A 19,516-nucleotide genomic window follows, 5' to 3' on the forward strand; every position below is an offset into this window, starting at 1 on the left:
CTCCACTCCCCAAGCATGAATTAGTTTTTCAGATCTTTGGAAGAATTGAAAATTTTTTGAAGTAATTGGAAAAAGTTATAATGTAGAATTCTTTTATTTTGCCATGCCATGCATCGTGTGGGGTCTTAGTTCCCTGACCAGGGATTGAACCTTTGCCTTTTGCAGTGGAAGTGCAGAGTCCAAACAACTGGACTTCTAGGAATTCCCAATAGAAAAATGTTTTTATGCTATAATTTCAATAATATTCAAATGAATAAAGAAAAGAATATATGAAACTGAAAATAGTTTTGTGACTGTGGGAATTTCTTTAATATATATTGCTTTATATTTTATATAAATGTATTAAATACATTTTACTGTACATAGTAAAAAATAGAAAAATGAAAAAAAATATAAAACAGTAAAATAGTAAAAAATTAGTAAAAATGCAAAAATATAGTGTGTGTCCCAAGAGAAATTAAAAAGATGTTAGCATTTTGCAGTAATTGCTCCAGATTTAATTATTTTTTAAAGAACTAAAATGTTCCGGAAAAACCAGTGTCCTCCCATGTCCCTCCAGGTAGCCACTATTGTGAAATTGGTATAGATCATTTCTAGTCATGTTTACCTTATGTATTAAGTCCATGAAAGTTTGCAGACTGTTATTTTATATATTTAAAATTTTACAAGAATGATACTCAGTTTTTAAAATCAGACATTCCTAGAGGTACATCTGTATTGATACATGTAGGGCTAGTTTATCCATTTTAAATTGCTGTTTGGTGTTCCATAGCTAAGGTTAATCTACACTGTTTCATGTGTATTAAAAATTAGTGCTACAGTGAATATTCTTTTCTGCTGTTTCATTAGCCATATTTGTGAGTTCCTTTTCAATTTATACCTAAAACTGGAACTGCAGAGTTACAGATCTGTGTCTTCAGTTTTACCCATTTGAAGAACTTGTACTCATTTATATGCCCACTAGCAAGGTTTGATGGTTATTATTTGCCTATGTCCTTACTGGACATACTTACTGTTAGCTGTAATTAGTCTTCTGGACTAATAGTTTTTCTAGTCTTCTACATGTGAAGAAGTGTATCTCATTATTCTTTTAATTTGCATTTCTTTATTAGTGAGGGATACCGGGATAAGAGATACTAAGCTGTACTCTTCTTTTGATGTGTATGTCTGGTCTCAGGGCATGAGTTGGGAAGTGTTTTTTTTTTTTTGGGAAGTGTTTTGTGCAGGATGGTGTTAGTTCTTAGGTGAACATATGGTAATACTCACCTGTGATGGCATCTGGTCCTGGGCTTTCCTTTATGGAAAGATTATTGGTAATTATGATTTACTTTTTATTTTATATTGGTCTGTTCAGATTTTCTATTCCTTCTCGAGTCAGTTTCAGCAGCTTATGCTTTTTGAGAGTCAGTCCATTTCATCTAGGTGATCTAATTTGTTGGCATACCACTTTGCCTAATAGTCCCTTATAATCCTTTTTATTTTTGTAGGGTTTGTGGTAACAGTCTTCCTTTTATTCTCAATTTTAGTAACCTTCTTTCTTTCTTGGTCATTCCTGCTAAAGACTGATGCGAACTGATGCGAAGAGCTGACTCATTTGAAAAGACCCTGATGCTGGGAAAGATTGAGGGCAGGAGGAGAAGGGGACGACAGAGGATGATATGGTTGGATGGCATCACCGACTTAGTGGACATGGGTTTGGGTGGACTCTGGGAGTTGGTCATGGACAGGGAGGCCTGGCGTGCTGCGGTTCATGGGGTCGCAAAGAGTCGGACACGACTGAGTGACTGAACTGAACTGAACTGAAGGCAGTTGACAACTCTGCCTTAACTTTCACCTCTTACTTGTGCAGTCTCAAGGTCAGCAGGAGGTGAGAGCTTAGGACTTTCTCAGGTAATTCTTGAACCTGCGTATAGCTCTACATGTGTGTCACTTCAGAGCCCCCTATGGACGTCACATTTCCCAGCTTTTTTTTTTAAGGCTTTTGTGTAGTCTGTTGTCTGTCCTGACTGTTACCCATCTTTCAGGCACTATAAAGGTAAAACACACGCCTCTAATCACTTTTCTTTTTTCTTTCTTTTTGGCTGCACTGAATCTTCATTGCTGTGCCCGGGTGTTCTCTAGTTGTGGTGAACAGGGGCGACTCTAGTTGCGGTGTGTGGGATTCTCATTGCAGTGGCTTCTCTTGTGGAGGTTTAGGGCACGTGGGCTCAGGAGTTGTAGTTGACGGGCTTAGTTTGCTCTGCAGCTTGTGGAAATCTCCCAAACCAAGGGTCAAACCTGTGTCCCCTGTATTGGCAGAGGTGTTCTTAACCACTGGGCCACCAGGGAAGTCCCCTTGTGATCAGTTTTGATGAGCACTTAGGCTCTCCCCTTCCCCCGAGGCTTTTTTTGCTCTGGGCACACTCTGAGTTAGGCTTGTACTTGGAGGCTTGCAGTGAACCAGGAGATAGGTCAGTTCATTACAGTTCTTGGGAAGGAAGCTTTGAAAGAGCCTCAGCTTCATTCTTTCTTACTGGTGACTGTCAAGCTGCTATGGGAATACAAGCTTATTTCTCAAGGCTACTGTGTAGCTAGAGAGCTTTGGATAGGACTAGTGAAGTGAGTGAAGTCGCTCAGTCATGCCTGACTCTTTGCGACCCCATGGACTGTAGCCTACCAGGTTCCTCCATCCTTGGGATTTTCCAGGCAAGAATACTGGAGTGGCTTGCTGTTTCCTTCTCCAGGGGATCTTCCTGACCCAGGGGTTGAACCCAGGTCTCCTGCATTGTAGTCAGACGCTTTACCATCTGAGCCACCAGGGATAGGACTAGGGGAAGTTAAAATGACATAAAACTCACTGCTCTTCTTAAGATGTAGCTTTTTTTCTTCAGTAATTGCTCCCCAGATAGCTGTAAAGTGATGGTCATTCAGTTGTGTCCGATTGCGACACCATGGACTGTACCCCACAAAGCTTCTCTGTCCATGGTATTTTCTAGGCAAGAATACTGAAATGGAAAACAAAAAAAAAGAATACTGAAATGGGTTGCCATTCCCTTCTTCAGGGGATCTTCTGACCTAGGGGTAGACCTGGGTCTCCTGTGTTGCAAGCAGGGTCTTTCCCTGTGAGCCATCAGGGAAGCCTTTGGTTAATTTTCAGAGTTCTGAAGAACGTGATTCTGACAGTTTTTACCTGTTCTTTCCTTTCTCTTATGGAGAGGTGAATTTTTAGAGTTCTTTGCTGTTTCTCCTGACATTATCCTCTGTATTTTCTTAATGAAAACTTTCTCTTTTGACACATTACCCAAAACATGATGGGTTTGATAGCCAAAGTAGTTTTACCTGCTAGAGTGGTGGATGTTTTTTCTCTTCTCATTTACCCAGTAATTCTCATTACAGAGTTTTCATGGTAACTGTCCTCTATTCTGACCTTTCTGTCCCTGCCTTGTGGTCCAGAGTCTGATCCAGAGAAGACATGAAAGAACAGAGCTCTCAATATGTTATAACATTAGGGAATATACTTGCACCTCTTTTGGAAACTTCAAATAAAGACAATCATAATGTAGTGTTTTGTCTTTAGATTCTTTTATTTAGAATACTTTTGAGATTCACCCGTGTTAGAGCGTGTAGTATTAGTGGTTAATTGCTTTTCAGTGCTATATATTATTATTTTGGAGATACACCACACTTTATCTATTCAACAACTGATCGACATATATGTAGTTTTTACTTTTAGCTATGCATAATGCTGCTGTGAACATTTGTGTGTAAGTTTGTGTGTGGACATATATATTTTTATTTCTTTTGGGTAGATACTTAGGAATGAAATTACTTGATTATATGGTAAGTATATATTTATCTTTTTCATAAACTGCTGAGTTGTTCTTCTAAGTGACTGGACCATTTTACATTCCTACTAGCAATGTGTGAGAATTCCACTTTCTAACCTTCCTTACACCTGTTACTGTTCAATTTTTTGATCATAGTCTCCTAGTGGGTATGTAGTATTTGTTTTGATTGTATCTGCATTTTTCCAGAAACTAATGATATTGAGCATTTTATCATGTTCTTACTAGTCATTTATATTTCTTCTTTGATAAGATGTCTGTGTAACTCTTTGCCCATTTTTTAGTTGGGTTATTTGTCTTACAACTGAGTTATAAGAATTTCTTTTATATTCTCGGTACAAGCTTCTTATCAGATATATCATTTGAAAATATTTTCTTCTAGTCTGTAATTTGTTTTTTCATGTTATTAATGATGTCTTTTGAAGAGGAAAAGTTTATAATTTTGAAATCCAGTTTACTAATTTTTTTCTTATATAAATAGTCATGAAGTTTTTTTTCTTATTCTGAGATTTCTTGCATAGTTTTAGTGCTCACATGTAGGTCCGTGATCCGTTTTGAGTTAATTTTTGTATATGGTATGAAATACATGTCTAAGGCTATTTTTTTGCATATGGATATTTTATTGCTCCACCATCACTGTTGAAAAGACTGCCCTGTCTATCGCACACCTGTCAGAGACTGACTGACCAGGCTATGAGGGCTTACTTCTGAAGCGTGTGATCTGTCCCGTTGTCTTTGTCTGTCCTCACACCGTTCCCAACCACGGTGTCCTGATCGATGTAGCTTTAGAGTATGTGTGAAATTTGAAGTCTTCCTACTTTGTTTTTCTTTTTATGATTCTGTTGTACATGCAGGGTTCCTTTGGTTTCCATTTGAATTTTGGGGTCAGCTTGTCAGTTTCTGAAAGCTTACTAAGTTTGATAGGGATTGCACTGCATTTTTAGATCAGCATGGGAGAAAAAGTAGTCAAAAAATGTTAAGTATTCTGATCCATGTACATGAAATGAAATGTCTGTTGATGCATTTAGGTCTTTAATTTCTCTTTGAATGTTTTGTACTCTTTGGTATGAGGCTTGTTTCTTAAATATATTCCTGAATGTTTGTTCTTTTTAGTGCTGTTGTAAGTGAAATTATTTTAATTTTTTGGGGGGTAGGGTTATTTGTTGCTGGTATAGAGAGATATAGTTGATTTTCTTATATTGATCTTGTATTCTGTCACCTTGCTAAAGTGCTTTATTCTAGTAGGTTTCTTTTTTTTGAAAGATTCTTTAGGATTTTAATCCCATTATTATACTTTTCTTTGGTAATAGGATTTGCTGACCTCTTCCCTTTGCAGAAATCCCCATCCCTTCATTTGTTTTAAAGAATATATTAATCTTTGCTGTTAATAACTCTTCTATTTGTAACTGCTTGTAGGTTGCTTTTTAAAGTCTGTGTGAATGACATTCCTAAGAAATCAGTTAGATCTGTAACTGCTTTGTTATTATTATATAAATAAGATTATTTGGTTATGTTTCTTTCCAGGTTCCTCCCAGCAAAATAGACTATGAATATAGTGAACTCATCCTGTACCAGAATCAAGTAATGCGGGAGGCAGATCTGTTTCAGGAATCCTTGGAACATATAGAAACATATGAGAAACAAATATGTGATAAACTTTTGGTGGAAGAAATTAAAGGTTAGTTGAATTGCTTTTTCTTTTTTTAAAAATGGTCTCGATTAAAGATGAGAATAAAAGCTGTACTTGGGTTCCCTGGTGGTTCCCACAGTAAAGAATCTGCTGCAATGCAGGAGATGCGGGTTTCATCCCTGGGTCAGGAAGAGTCTTCTGAAGGAGGAGGCAACAACCCACTCAAGTATTCTCATCTGGGAAATCCCATGGACAGAGGAGCATGGCAGTTGCAAACAGACAGGACTGACTGACTAAGACTTTCACTTTCATGTCCTGACACTTAATTGAGACTATATATCAGGCAGTGTTCTAAATAGTTTTATTATTAAACCATTAATAATTAATGTAATCCTCATAACAACCCTATGATGTAGTTGTTATATCCATTTTAGAGATCAGGAACTGAGGAACAGAGAGGTTAAGTGACTTGCCCAGAGTCACACAGCTAATTAAGTTGAGTAGTGCAGGGTTTGAGTGCAGGGATTTGGACTCCAGATTCCTTTTTCTAAAGCAGTGTGTTATACTACTTTCATATTCATCCCCTCTCCCAATACTTATCTCCATATATAGTAAAATGAGATTAGTAAATGATGACACTGGGATCATCATGAAAGCAAGATTCATTTATTTTCATTATGGGCTAATTAAGACAGGATCCTGAGAAATAGTTTGTTAAAAGTGTTACTCAACAAAGTCAAACATTTTCTTTTTTATATTTAACTTTGCTCATCAGTTACCCATTTCCTGAGGAATATTGTATAAACTGTCCATTTGAATTAAAGATTAGTTTAAAACTAAAATCCCATATAATTGCAGAACTTCTAAGGCTTAATAAAAATACTTGCCAAGATTTATTTAGTCTTTCATAGTAGTAATTGCTTAACTGGCTTAATTTCATGGAATATTTTATCACTTCTAACATGGATATTATTTATTATCCCTTTTTATATTTGAAGAAACTAGGAGAGGTTAAGGACTTGCCTGAAGTTGCCTAGCTTTTTAAGAGTTAATTTCTAAGCATATTTTTCTGATTTCAGAGCCTTTCCTTATTTTTGTTGTTTTGTTTTAATTTAAATAGACTTTATTTTTTAGAGCAGTTCTAGGTTCGCAGCAAAACTGAGTGGAAGGCACAGATCTCCCATACACCCTCTGTCCACATACGTGCACAGACTCCTCCCTGCCCCAGGTCTGTAGTCTACATGTGGGTTCATGCTTGGTGTTGTACACCTTCTAGGATTTAAAAATGTGTAATGACATGTAGCTACCATTACAGTACCATACAGAGTGGTTTCACTGCTGTAAAAATCCGGTGCTCTACCTGTTTGTTTGTCCTTGCCTCCAACCCTTGGCAATCCGAGATCATTGTACTGTCTCCTTACTTGTACCTTTTACAATATGTATTAGAGGTGGAATCATACAGTATGTAGCCTTTTTATATTGGCTTTTTTCATTTAGCAGTGTCCTTTTAAGGTTCCTTCGTGTCCTTTTTTGAGTCCTTTTAACTGCTGTCCTTTACTCCTGTGGAGGAATGGGGCACAGTCATTGTTTGTTTTTTTCCCTCTCCTTTTATATAAATTGAAGTATAGTTGACATACTATTTATAGTTTTAAGTAGTAGGTGCTTACTTGTATTCACTTTGTACCAAGTACTTTGCTGACCATTTTAAGTACATTATTTCAGTTGATGATCATAAAAAAAATAGACTGATACAGTTGATATTTTGCAAGCAAGGAAATGAAAATTGAAAGTTTTATAAGTTACTCAGGGTTCCAAAACTAGAAAGGGGTAAAACTGGTAATTATACCTGTTAGTCTTTTTTGTAATTAGAGGATAATTACTTTACAATATTGTGATGGCTTCTGTCATACGTAAACATAAATTGGTGACAGGTGTACATATGTGCCCTCTCCCCTTGAACCGATCTCCCACTCCTGTTAGTCTTACTCTAGAGATTGAGTAATATATAATATACATAAATAGTAAAATAATGCATGTAATAACTACTATAATATGATGATGATAAAAGCCAAAATGGTATGTATGACTGAAGGCATTTCAAAGGGTTGTTTGAAACAAATTCTTCAGGAAGTGGGAAAGCTTAGTGATAGAAAGTTGAGGTATATTCTTTTTCAAGATTCTCCCCATTGTCTTGATTAGATTTGGTTTTATCTGAGAAGTTTAGATTCTCTTTCCCATACCCACTTACAATTTATATGGCTTAGGTAAAGGAACTGAGTGTTAGAGATGACTCACATGTGAACTTGGTTTGTGTAGTTTCTTGCTTTGAAATGATATTTAGTGTTATTGTTTTGTGAGTTAAACTTCTCTGATTTTGGTAACCTGGAAAGGACACTAAGAGAATTATATAGAGAATTGTTTAACACAAAAATTGATTAGGAAAAATGCATTGAAAATCTTGCAGTAGGAAGGTAGAGATACTTCGTTGGAATTATTTACCAATCTGTAACTAGGGTGTCTTTAGTTATCTTAAAGGGTGTATAAAAATGTACAAAATTGCAAAAATTTTTACTAACAAGTTAATGTCATCTATTTATATTCGGGGTGTGGGAGGGAGCCAAAAATGAATGTTAATAGAATATGTAAATGAAGGTTCATTTCTGAAGGCAAACTCCGAATTAATCTTAAGTTATTTAAACTACAACGACTGCAAACCCTGAAGGGAAGCACATACAATTCTGTCTCTCATAAATAACTGCTATGCTAATAATGGTTAGTGAGAATCTCTGGGCTTAGAAAGGTGTTTAATGTCTCAGTAAAATGAGTGTGACATTTAAACTTAATTTTAGGGGAAATGCTGTTGAAATTGGGGCGATTAAAAGAAGCAAGTGAAGTATTCAAAAACTTGATTGATCGGAATGCAGAAAATTGGTGTTATTATGAAGGCTTGGAAAAAGCTCTGCAACTTAGTATGTAATGATTTTTCTCCTACCTTCTCTTAATTAGTATTTGAAGTATAGTAAAAAGTAGTAAAATATAAAGTTATAGTCATATTTGAGGATGTACATTTTTAATATTAGCATTTATTTTTCCATTTAGGAAAGTTGCAGGTTAAACATGGGAGTGAAAATGAATTCAGATATTTAAAATATTTAAGTGATAAACACTTATAGATAATTTTAGGTTTCTTCATCCCAATCGTCAGTTAGTTACCAATTTAGACTGACTAGACTGATGGGGTAGAAAATGGGCATTCCCTTTCTGGGAAATGTCATAATTATTTAATATTTTTAAACAATTATACAGGACTGTTACTCTCAACCTCTAAGCATAAGAATTGGGCCAAAGCAGTGTTGTTGAGAGTATGTTGTACACAGCATCAGCATAAAAACTATCGTTTTAACTTTCAAACTAGGCTAATGTGTACAGAATATGAATACATATTTTGAAATTTGATAACCTTGACTCCTTTCAGAATCTAGAATATTATTCCAAACTTTCCTTAATATTTTCATAATTAAGTATTTTTAGGAGCAGTTAGTATTGCCAAAATTGTATTTACTCATGCGTAAATAAGTATATGGCTAAAATAATTATGAAACTAGTATGAAGTAAGTCTGAAACTCAAAGATATTGAAATAGAAAAATTGCTGTTGCTGCTATTGATGCATAACATACTGCTATTGGTCTTTTTATATAAATAAATCTATATATATATACATATATATATATATAATTTGAATTTTTGGAAACTTTAGCTGTGCTGTCAACTTTGGAAAAAGTATCCCAGTTGTACCGTGTTGGGTTGGCATTGTACAGAAATTAACAGCCATATTGGTCTAGAAACGTTAAACATAATTTTTTCCATTTGTACAGGGGTAACGCACTGTATTAAATATGTAAGGTCTTATCTACATGGGTTTGATTACAGAAACTAATAAAGTATTCTCTAAATAATGAAAAAAAAACAAAATAAATAAAAAACATGGTAAATAGGTAACTACCCGTATTTACAGTAGGAAGAAATTCGAGAAAAAATTTATTTTTTGTTATCCTAATTACTTGTATACTTAAATTCAAGTTTTGTGTTTGTACTTAACACAATTATTAAAAAATTTTTTCCTTACATAATTGTTTTTGTGAAAATAATGAAAAGTAAAATATTGATTAGATTAGTAATCTCTTGTTTAAAAAAAGGACAAAAGTCATGTGTCCGAAGGTTGGAAATGTGAGATAACTGATTTTTGTTTACCAGTTACTGACATACATTAATAACTGTTTTAGTAAAATGAATGGACTGTGTTCCATCTGTCAGGATCCATGCTCACTATAAAATACATTGATTATGAAACTAATTCCATTATTGTGCTCGGTTCCTTGGGACCTTTTCTCTCCCATGGTAAGTTGTGGAGCTCCAGCACATGACTTCACAAAGGACACTGAAGTGGCTTGGTCTTAATTTAACAGCGTTGATAAGACTTGGTCTATCTGAGGTAGTGGGAAGTTTGTTTTTCTACTCATAGCTTGTTTCGTTCCCCAAGGTTAGGCATAAAAATGAGAACTGCTTTTTAAAATTTTGCAATAACCTTCTTGTAAATTTTAATATAAGGCTCCTTAAATATTTCATGAAGTTCCCAGATCATTAGCAGAATGTGAGAATAATTTTTCACATATCCCACTTTTAAAAACTCAACCACTTTGGAGCTTCAAAACATATTACTGGCGGAAGGAAGGAGTCTAAATAAAACCAGACTTTACTTTTTAAAGTTCTGTGTTTATAATCTTGATACTGAATACTACATTTACTGTGGAGATACCTTGACTGCTAGCACCAAGGGTTATTCTTACAATAATTACGTATGTGTGGTCTGAATTAAAATCCACCTAGAATGAGTTTGCTTTTTCTTGAAATTTGCTGTAAATATCTTATTGCTCATATTAAATAGCCTCTGTAGATTATACAGGATATTATTTTAGAGTAGTAAACTAGACCTAGAACCTATTCTTCAGATTGTTACTGTACTTATAGATCTTGTATTTAGTACTATAAAATTAGGTTGGTCCTGAGAGGGAAGATACAACTTTCTGTTAGAAGTACATTTTATATCATAATATTTGGGTGAAGTAATTGCCACTTTAAAAAGTCTGTACTAATGGGGTTCTTTTTTTGGGGCACCTGGATGGGGACATGAACTAATGGGGTTCTTTATTATACAGTTTCATTGAAGATTTTGACTGTCAAAGTGACCTTAGAAACTTAATTCTTATCTTTTAAAATATTGCAGTCATGACCCTAAAACTGTTGCTTCTTAAGCTTATCTCTCAGTGCTACTGACTTGTTGGATTTATACGGGTTATATTAGGTTAGAGGCGGAGAAGGCAATGGCAACCCACTCCAGTACTCTTGCCTGGAAAATCCCATAGACAGAGGAGCCTGGTGGACTGCAGTCCATAGGGTCGTGAAGAGTCGGACACGACTGAGCGACCTCACTTTCACTTTTCACTTTCATGCATTGGAGAAGGAAATGACAACCCACTCCAGTGTTCTTGCCTGGAGAATCCCAGGGACGGGGGAGCCTGGTGGGCTACTGTCTATGGGGTCGCACAGAGTCGGACACAACTGAAGCGACTTAGCAGCAGGTTAGAGGATTTATGTCAGATATGTTCTAAAGGAACATTTTCTTTTCCATGGATTGTGCACACAGGAATGTAAGAGGAGTATGTTGCTTCTATGAGTCTTGTGTATATATTATTTGAGTTGTATGTAGAATCTGTTGTGAAGTTTTGGATTTCTCTGACTTTGAATTTAAAATGGTCATTGACTGATGATATTTCACTACCACAGAGTTTCTAATGTGATTCCTACAAAAATTGAGAGCAGTTTTAATATTGATCATGAGATTTTTAATTTTTAATATACTTTTTAAAGTTTGTTAGTTTTTATCATAAAGTTTTAAAGTTTATATTTATCATAGATAAAAGTTTTGATGCTTTGATCTCACACATATTTACTGATAATAGGCACTTTAGAAGAGAGACTTCAAATTTATGAAGACATTAGTAAGCAGCACCCCAGAGCAATTTCACCTAGAAGATTACCTTTGAATCTTGTCCCAGGTAATATTAGGATATCATTTGTAACACTAATAATTACTTGTTGAAATTACTCAACGCCAGTCACATTTTAAAAACTTGTTTCTGGAAGAGAGTACACCAGTCTTAGGGGTGGGAGTCATCAGTTATTAATTTGTTATACATATGTTGTTAAGAGTATTTATGTTGGTTTAGCTTTATATTGATTTTAAGTGTCAGAAGTTATCTATATAAAATGGTTTTTCTTATGTGACTTTAAAAAGTAAACACCATATTTAGGAGGTAAATTAAATTCCATAGAATTGATGAAAAATTATATGTGAGGTATTGTGATTTAAGTGGTAAAAGTTTTGAAGTTCTAGATTTTCTTTTTTAGGACATAAATTCAGAGAAAGAGTTGTGAAATCTTTGTTCCTGCCACAGTGTTTAAGAATGTTATCAATCCTGTGCAAGGCCCTCTCCTCAGAGTTGACCACGTTCCTGAATTTTGCTTTTTATCGTTTTTGTAGAGCTATGTATTTTGTATCCCTAGAAACAAAAACAAAAAATCCCATTTATGTAATTTGGAGCACTGTGGTATATACTCTTACGGTTTGTTTTTATTGAATAATAGTGTATTCATGACCTTGATCTAAATTTTAGTGTGTAGCTGAATTCATTTGCTATTGAGCTTAAAAAAGGTAAAGAGTCTATTAGCTCTTGAGATAGTTAATGACTTCATTGATGATTTTATGTGCCTTTTTCTTTTTTTGTTCCAGCTTCCTTTTAAAATTATTGCTAACACAGCATAAATCAAAATTGCATTATTTACAGTTTAACACAGTACAACATACAGATCTCATTCAAAACATCTGTATTCCAGAAAAAAATTTTTTTGAAATATTTCCCTCTAGAAGTTGTTTTAGATTATTTCCATCATCTTTTTTTACCCTTTTTTTTTTCCCAATTTTTAAAAAATTTTAATTGGAGGCTAATTATTTTACATTGTTGTGGTTTTGCCATAGATTGACACGAGTCAGCCACGGGAACACATGTGTCCCCCCATCTTGAACCCCCCTCCCACTTCCCTTCCCAGCCCATCCCTCTGGGTTGTCACAGAGCAGCAGCTTGGAGTGACCTGCTTTATGCATTGAACTTGCCCTGGTCGTCTGTTTTACATATGGTAATATACATGTTTCAATGCTGTTCTCACAAATCATCCCACCCTTGCCTTTTCCCACATAGTCCAAAAGTCTGTTCTTTACATCTGTGTCTCTTTTGCTGTCTTGCGTATAGTGACCCGTTATGTTTTTAAAAACCAAAACTAACCATCACAAATTTAATGTTCTTTGGTAATGCAGGCTGTATACATCTGATTTGTCTACACAATTCTTCAAAGGTGCCAATAAAATAGAAAGCCATCTGATTCTCCTGGCCTGCTTTAAAAACACGTAAATAAATCTCATTTTTAAGTACAAGGAGAGGGTTCATTTCTTACCTCCGTATATAGAGCTGAGTACATATCATACGACAGATGCTTGTGTGACTGGCTGACTAGTACCTGGTTACCAATTTTAATAGGAATACCAACACTATGCAGGATATGAGGACCTGACAGTTTTAGAAGGCATCATGTGCCTTTTTCTGAAAGTCATCCTTTATTTTTAGTTGCAGGTGCTTTAGATAATGAATTATTTATTGAAACTTCTGGCATGTCTTTTGATACAAGTCAGACCTTAGAAAGCTAATGTGACTTAAAAAATCTCTATCCTAGGCATGGGTGAGGAGGGAAAGTATTTTGTTTTGTTTTGTATGATTTTTTTTTTCTTTTTTAAAAATTTTATTTTTAACTGGAGGATACTTGTTTTACATTAGAGAATGTATTTTCTTATGCATTTTCTCATTTACAATGGAAATGTTTGTTTAAATAATTGTGTTTTCCTTTTATCAAAAGGTTAATGGAAATTAAGAGCTTTTAGTAGACTGACTTTAAAAATATATGAAATGCCTCTTAGAAATGTATTGGATTAAAAAAAAAAGAAATGTATTGGATTAGACAGTAGATACAAGTTTATTTAAAAATAAATAAGTAGTGCCTCTCAGTTACATAAATGATGAATGTATTTCTCTGAATCTCTGTTTTGTTTTGACTTTGTGAACTAGGCAAATTTCCTAATGCTTTCAAGGGAACATTAAGTCCAAGTGGATGTTAGTAGGCTTGGTGGGGAGGGTGCTGGTGTACTGAGATATTTTCAGTCAGGTAAATTTGGGAAACATGGTTAACGGTAGCAGTCAGGTTTGTGCAGGATTTCCTAGAACTTTCAGTAGATACATTGTGAGTTTCCAAGGTGGAATGTACTGAGCTCAGAGGAGCATTTCCCTAGTAAGTGTTTGCTGGAAGATGCTTGGACTCACATTTCTGTATCTTCTTTAAAAACAAAAACAGCAAAGCAGCTTGTTGAAATGTAGCTCACATACCATAAAATTCACTTTTAAAGTGTGTAGCTCAGTGTTGTAGTATGCCCAGGGAGTTGCACACCCATCACTCCTCTCTGGTTTCAGGGAATTGTCATCACTCCAGAAAGAAAACTCATACCCGTTAGCAGTCACTCCCAGCTCTCACCCCTGCACCAGGCAGCCGCCAGTCTAACTTAATGTACCTGTGGGTTTGCCTGTTTTGGACATTTTGTATAATTGTAATCATACCATACGTGGCCTTTTGTGTATAAGGTAGGAAGTATATTTTTATTAAAAGATAGCCTGGAGCCAGCTGTTGACTGTAAAGTATAGTCTAGGTTAAAGTGGAATGATTCTGGACCCTCTAGGACTTTCTTTGTTTGAATTGCTAAAGGGGTCTTTTTACAAACAAGGCCTCAGTTGAGGGGTCTTGAGGGCTTGGGCTTCAGGGTCAGCAACCATCATGTGAAGTTCTAACATGAACATGTGTTTACAAAGCTCCGGGGACCTATGTAAAATTGTGCAGCTACTTAATTGAACCTGTGCAACAGCTGAATACTTCATGAAGTTTTTTTGCCTGCTTAGAAATAATTTTTATGTGTCATAAGAACGGTATCTCAGCATCACCAGCGGCAATAAGATCTTTTCCTAGAAAGGTGATGGGACTTGAAGATGCAAGTTTTGAAAAAGGCTTTCTGGTTTTTAAGTAAAAAGATTTATTACCAACAGATTAGTGAACACAACCAAAGTCCTGTGGAGATTCTCCAACAGCCTGAAAGTGCTATGAAAACGGAGCTTTTCAAAATACCTAGTTTAATTCCTCTTGATGTATTAGTCTTCACTGGCCAAGGAGGGAGAAAGAGGGAAGGAGATAATCCAGAGTGTTAAACAGAGAATGCTGATCACATTTTGCTCCTATTTTATTTTTGTTTCAATGGATTATTTTTGTTTTTTATTGAGATATAATTGACATAGCATATGTTTAAGGTGTACGATGTATTGATATGCATTTATATATTCCAGTATTACCACTGTAGTATTAGCTGATACCTCTGTTAGGTCACATGATTATCATTTCTGTTTTGTAGTGAGAACATGCACCATTATTTAGAATAAATTCCCAGGTTATCAGATACTGTCTGAGCTTGCTTTTGTTCACTATTTTAGTGGTGGTTTTTGGGAATATCAATTTTTATGTGAATCTGCTACATCTAGGGAAGAATTAGCATAGCATCTCTGAAGATAGAAAACTTGTTTTACAAGCTGCAGTTCTAAATAGGCACATAATGATTGACAATTTTTTTTTTTCCTCCTATAAAGAAAAGCCTATGGGAGTCCTGGTAATTAGGAAGAAGGGAAGTTACTTTTGTGAAACAGTTTTTCTTAATATACAAAAAAAAATTGATGAGATGGGTAAATAGTAGTTTTGGGATATAGTATGTGACTAAGCAGTTGAGTAGCTTGTATAGGCTTCTGGTTTAGACACTGCATTCATATAGTTCCAAATAAAAGGGTACAAAATGGGTTTTCACTGGAAGGTCTTTTCATGTCTCTGTCCTCTGGCCACCAAGTTTACTTCCCCAGAGACAGCCATTATTACCAGTATGGTGTACTCTTCCAGAAATGTGCATATCCAAGCAAAAGTACGTGTGTGAAGGTTTATGTGTAATTTTCCCTTTTCCTCTCCCTTTTGTACAAAAGTAGCATAGATTGTTCTGTACCTGGTTTTCTTTTCACTTAACTCTGTCTGGAATTCAGTCCTGTATCAGTATAGAAGACCTTTTGCACCGTTGAAATAACAATTTAATGGGAGAAGAGGCTTTCAGTGCAGTGGGTACTTGAGAACGGAGTTCATTCATTGTTTTTTAAATGGTAGGTTGAGATTTGAAGAGTTTTTAGAGTAGCCTCTGACCTGAAGATAAAATGCCTATTGTCTCAGTCGATGGTAGCGCGTGTGGAAAACACTTCTGACTTTAGAAATACAACACCTGTTAAATGTCAGTGTGTATGATAGACAGCATTTATTGAGTGGTTATTGTGTGCTTACACGATCCTTTTCATCTCATGTGAGCCTTGAAAGAGTACTCTTGAGGCTGGTGGTGTTATCTTCATCTTTGAGTGGACAATGTCACACAGGAAGTAAGCAACAAGGTCTCTGACCACCTAGCACAATATTGTTAACCTTTGTTTTATATCAGAGCAAGTGCTAGAAAGATTTGATTTCTAAAACCAGTTTTGATTTTTGAGGAAGTAATCATGTATATCCAATCCAGAGTGATATTTTGTGTGGTTTTGGCATACTTTGTATATAATCTTTTGAAAATCCCAGATTATCAGTTCAGGTCAGTTGCTCAGTTGTGTCTGACTCTTTGCAACCCCGTGGACTGCAGCACACCAGGCTTCTGTGTCCATCACCAACTCCCGGAGCTCACTCAAACTCATGTCCATCGAGTTGGTGATGCCATCCAACCATCTCATCCTCTCTCGTCCCTTTCTCCCACCTTCAGTCTTTCCCAGCATCAGGGTCTTTTCCAATGAGTCAGCTCTTTGCATCAGGTGGCCAAAGTATTGGAGTTTCAGCTTCAGCATCAGTCCTTCCAGTGAATATTCAGGACTGATTTCCTTTAGGATGGACTGATTGGATCTCCTTGCAGTCCAAGGGACTCTCAAGAGTCTTCTCCAACACCACAGTTCAAAAGCATCAATTCTTCGGCGCTCAGCTTTCTTTATAGTCCCAACTGTCGCATCCACACATGACTACTGGAAAAACCATAGTTTCGACTAGACGGACCTTTGTTCGCAAAGTAATGTCTCTGCTTTTTAATATGCTGTCTAGGTTGGTCATAGCTTTTCTTCCAAGAAGCAAGCGTCATGGCTGCAGTCACATCCGCAGTGATTTTGGAGCCCAAAAAAATAAAGGCTGTCACTGTTTCCATTGTTTTCCCATCTATTTGCCATGAAGTGATGGGACTGGATGCCTTGATCTTTGTTTTCTGAATGTTGAGTTTTAAGCCAACTTTTTCACTTTCCTCTTTTACTTCCATCAAGAGGCTCTTTAGTGCTTCTTCGCTTTCTGCCATAAGGGTGGTATCATCTGCATATCTAAGGTTATTGATATTTCGCCCGGCAATCTTGATTCCAACTTGTGCTTCATCCAGCCCAACATTTCAAGGTTATCAAGACTGCAACAGGGTTATCAGGATTGCACAAAATTTTACTCTGGGTTAAATACATACCATTACTTCCCTAAAAATCAAAAATAGTTTCCAAGATTAAGTCTTTCCAGTACTTCCTCTATTACAAAGATTAGAGATCATCTGACAACAGCCTTTATAGTAAGTTGAAGTAACAAATGTTGAACCTGTTTTTATGTTAGATAAATTTTTAATCCAATAAAATTTGAATTTCTCCTAATTTTTATGACATCTGTAATATGTTGAGTATGCATGTTTTGTTCAATGATGTCAGTCACAACAGATAAAAACCACTTGGGTTGTTGCGTATTTTGGTAAAATGTCATGATTTCATAAAGAAACATTAGGAGAGTTTATTTCAGTAGTCTTACATTAGCTTAAGCCGTTCATGACCCATATATATATATTTTTTCTCTTGCATGACTAGATTCATGCTCTTACATTGTTAACCCTTACTGTCGAAAAGTTAGAACCTTCATATTTAAAATTAATTTTGTTTTTTGCCGGGGTCCAGCCTCAGCAGGATCCAGGGGTTCCCTTAGGATGAACGGCGTTGGCGAGTGATAGAAGACACGTGAGACCAGCCTTGATAGGGCCAAGTCTGTCTTTATTTTTTGACAACAGTTTTTATACCTTCACTCAGAGTGTATCCAGGATACAAATGCTCACTCATGTCTATACAGGGTTAGTTTACATTACGTCAGTTTGTCCTTAAGGAAGAACAAGATGCTTTCTGCATTTCGTTTCTAGAATAAATCTTTACACATTATCTTTTGGCCTTAGGGCTTATTAACATTTTATGTAAGTCAGGTGAATGTAGGCCTGTTTTCTGTTTCTGTGGTGACCTTAACAGAAAAGTTACAGTCTCATAGGGTAACAGGACAGCATGTCACAACATAATGAAAATATGACCCTGTTAATACCAACATCAATTCTTCTGCAAAAGTTGTCAGTTAAATTTATCTAAAAGTTTTACCCCATACAGACTCTGTGGCTCTAATAAGACGGCCTCTGCCTAGCACTCCTGGCTAATAATTAACAACTATTTCATTGTTAGAATACTAGGGCTAAGCTCTTATTTCTCTAGATCTATAACTATATTAACAGTGGTTACCATAGCACAACCTTAGCACACTAAAAGCAAAAACACAGCAAAGCAAACGTTAACCCAATAACCACTTTTATAGTAATTTTTCTTATATTTTTTAATAAAACTCCTTCATCCCTCAAAAATGCTCTATATCTAGTAGGGCTTTTATATAATCAGGTTCTTTATGCTATTCTATGATCAAAATATCATAAGCAATCATGCATATTAGTACCAAGGGCATAAATGCATTTGAGTAACAAACTACCAGCAAAGGAGCTCAAATTAAGACACTGCTTTCACCCTAAATAATCTCATAAAATACCACCACCTAAAAAACTTATTGATTAAAGTTCTAAATTGATTCTTATATGGGCAGAGATCGGGGAAGGCCTTCCTGCCTGTGTCAGAGAAATTAGGGAGTAGTCCATTGAGGCAGGCATCAGAAAAACAGATATCATCTTTAAGGTGAGAGCCAGGGGCAGCTTTGGGGCAGCTTTTTGGAATCCCTGAAAGCCTGATCCGCCTTGCCCGTCAGGCTTTCTCCCCATGACCTTGTCATGGGTGGGATCTCATGAGCTAGCCTTTTTGGAATCCTTGAAAACCTGATCCGTCTTGCCCGTCAGGTTTTCTCCCTTATGGCCTTGTCATGGGTAGGGTCTCGTGTGCTGGCTCCCGGCAGTTTTTCAGTTTTTTCTGCTTTTAAAAAGTGATACTGAAACTTTTTGGTAAGGGTTTAGCAACAATAGGAGGTGTGTTTACTTAATGTTACAAATGAGGTATTTATTTAATTCTAATGTTAGCATGCCCCAGGATGCTGATGTCTTATGTTTGTTATTTTACTTATTGTCCATCTCACCCACTAGAATGTTAATAAGTTCTGTGAGGGCAGAATTTAAAAAATTTTTTTGTTTTAATCACAGCTACATCGTGGATACTCGAAACAGTGCCTGGCACATAGTAGGTGCTTGATAGATGATTGTGGGGCAAATGATGGAGTAAATCACTAGTTCTGGAAGACATTTGTAAATATGTTAGTGTTTAAGAAGGCATCTTGACTGCTACTTAAATACGGTGCTGGTTACAGTAGAAGCCTTTTCTAAAGTTTGCAGAGTGCCTTCTGAGATGTCAGATGGTAGGGTTGAGCCTATGCTGGTCAGTGACATTAGGAAAGGTAGACTGGAAAGTAGGTTACTCTTCCTCAAAGCTGCCTAGTCATTTTGCTTGCCGGTCTTTTGAAGTGTTCCTTGAA

At 36.0% G+C, this 19,516-nt stretch overlaps 1 protein-coding gene across 8 annotated transcripts in view; it reads left to right on the top strand.

Annotated features, from left to right (window-relative positions):
* NAA16 (N-alpha-acetyltransferase 16, NatA auxiliary subunit) overlaps positions 1-19,516 on the top strand; it is a 72,944-nt gene that overhangs the window by 11,817 nt on the left and 41,611 nt on the right. For 5 of the 8 annotated variants that reach the window (XR_009691321.1, XR_009691322.1, XM_061133435.1 and 2 more), the window contains exons 6-8: positions 5,349-5,502; positions 8,304-8,423; positions 11,476-11,571. Coding sequence is in view for 6 of the 8 variants with exons in the window: in XM_061133435.1 (XP_060989418.1) it covers positions 5,349-5,502; positions 8,304-8,423; positions 11,476-11,571 (370 nt within the window). In the remaining 2 variants the exon portion in view is untranslated. The remainder of the gene's footprint in view (positions 1-5,348; positions 5,503-8,303; positions 8,424-11,475; positions 11,572-19,516) is intronic. The other 3 variants (XM_061133436.1, XM_061133437.1, XM_061133438.1) reach the window with 3 other exon arrangements.

This window comes from Dama dama, chromosome 30 (assembly GCF_033118175.1).
Source record: "Dama dama isolate Ldn47 chromosome 30, ASM3311817v1, whole genome shotgun sequence".
NCBI classification, from domain to species: domain Eukaryota; kingdom Metazoa; phylum Chordata; class Mammalia; order Artiodactyla; family Cervidae; genus Dama; species Dama dama.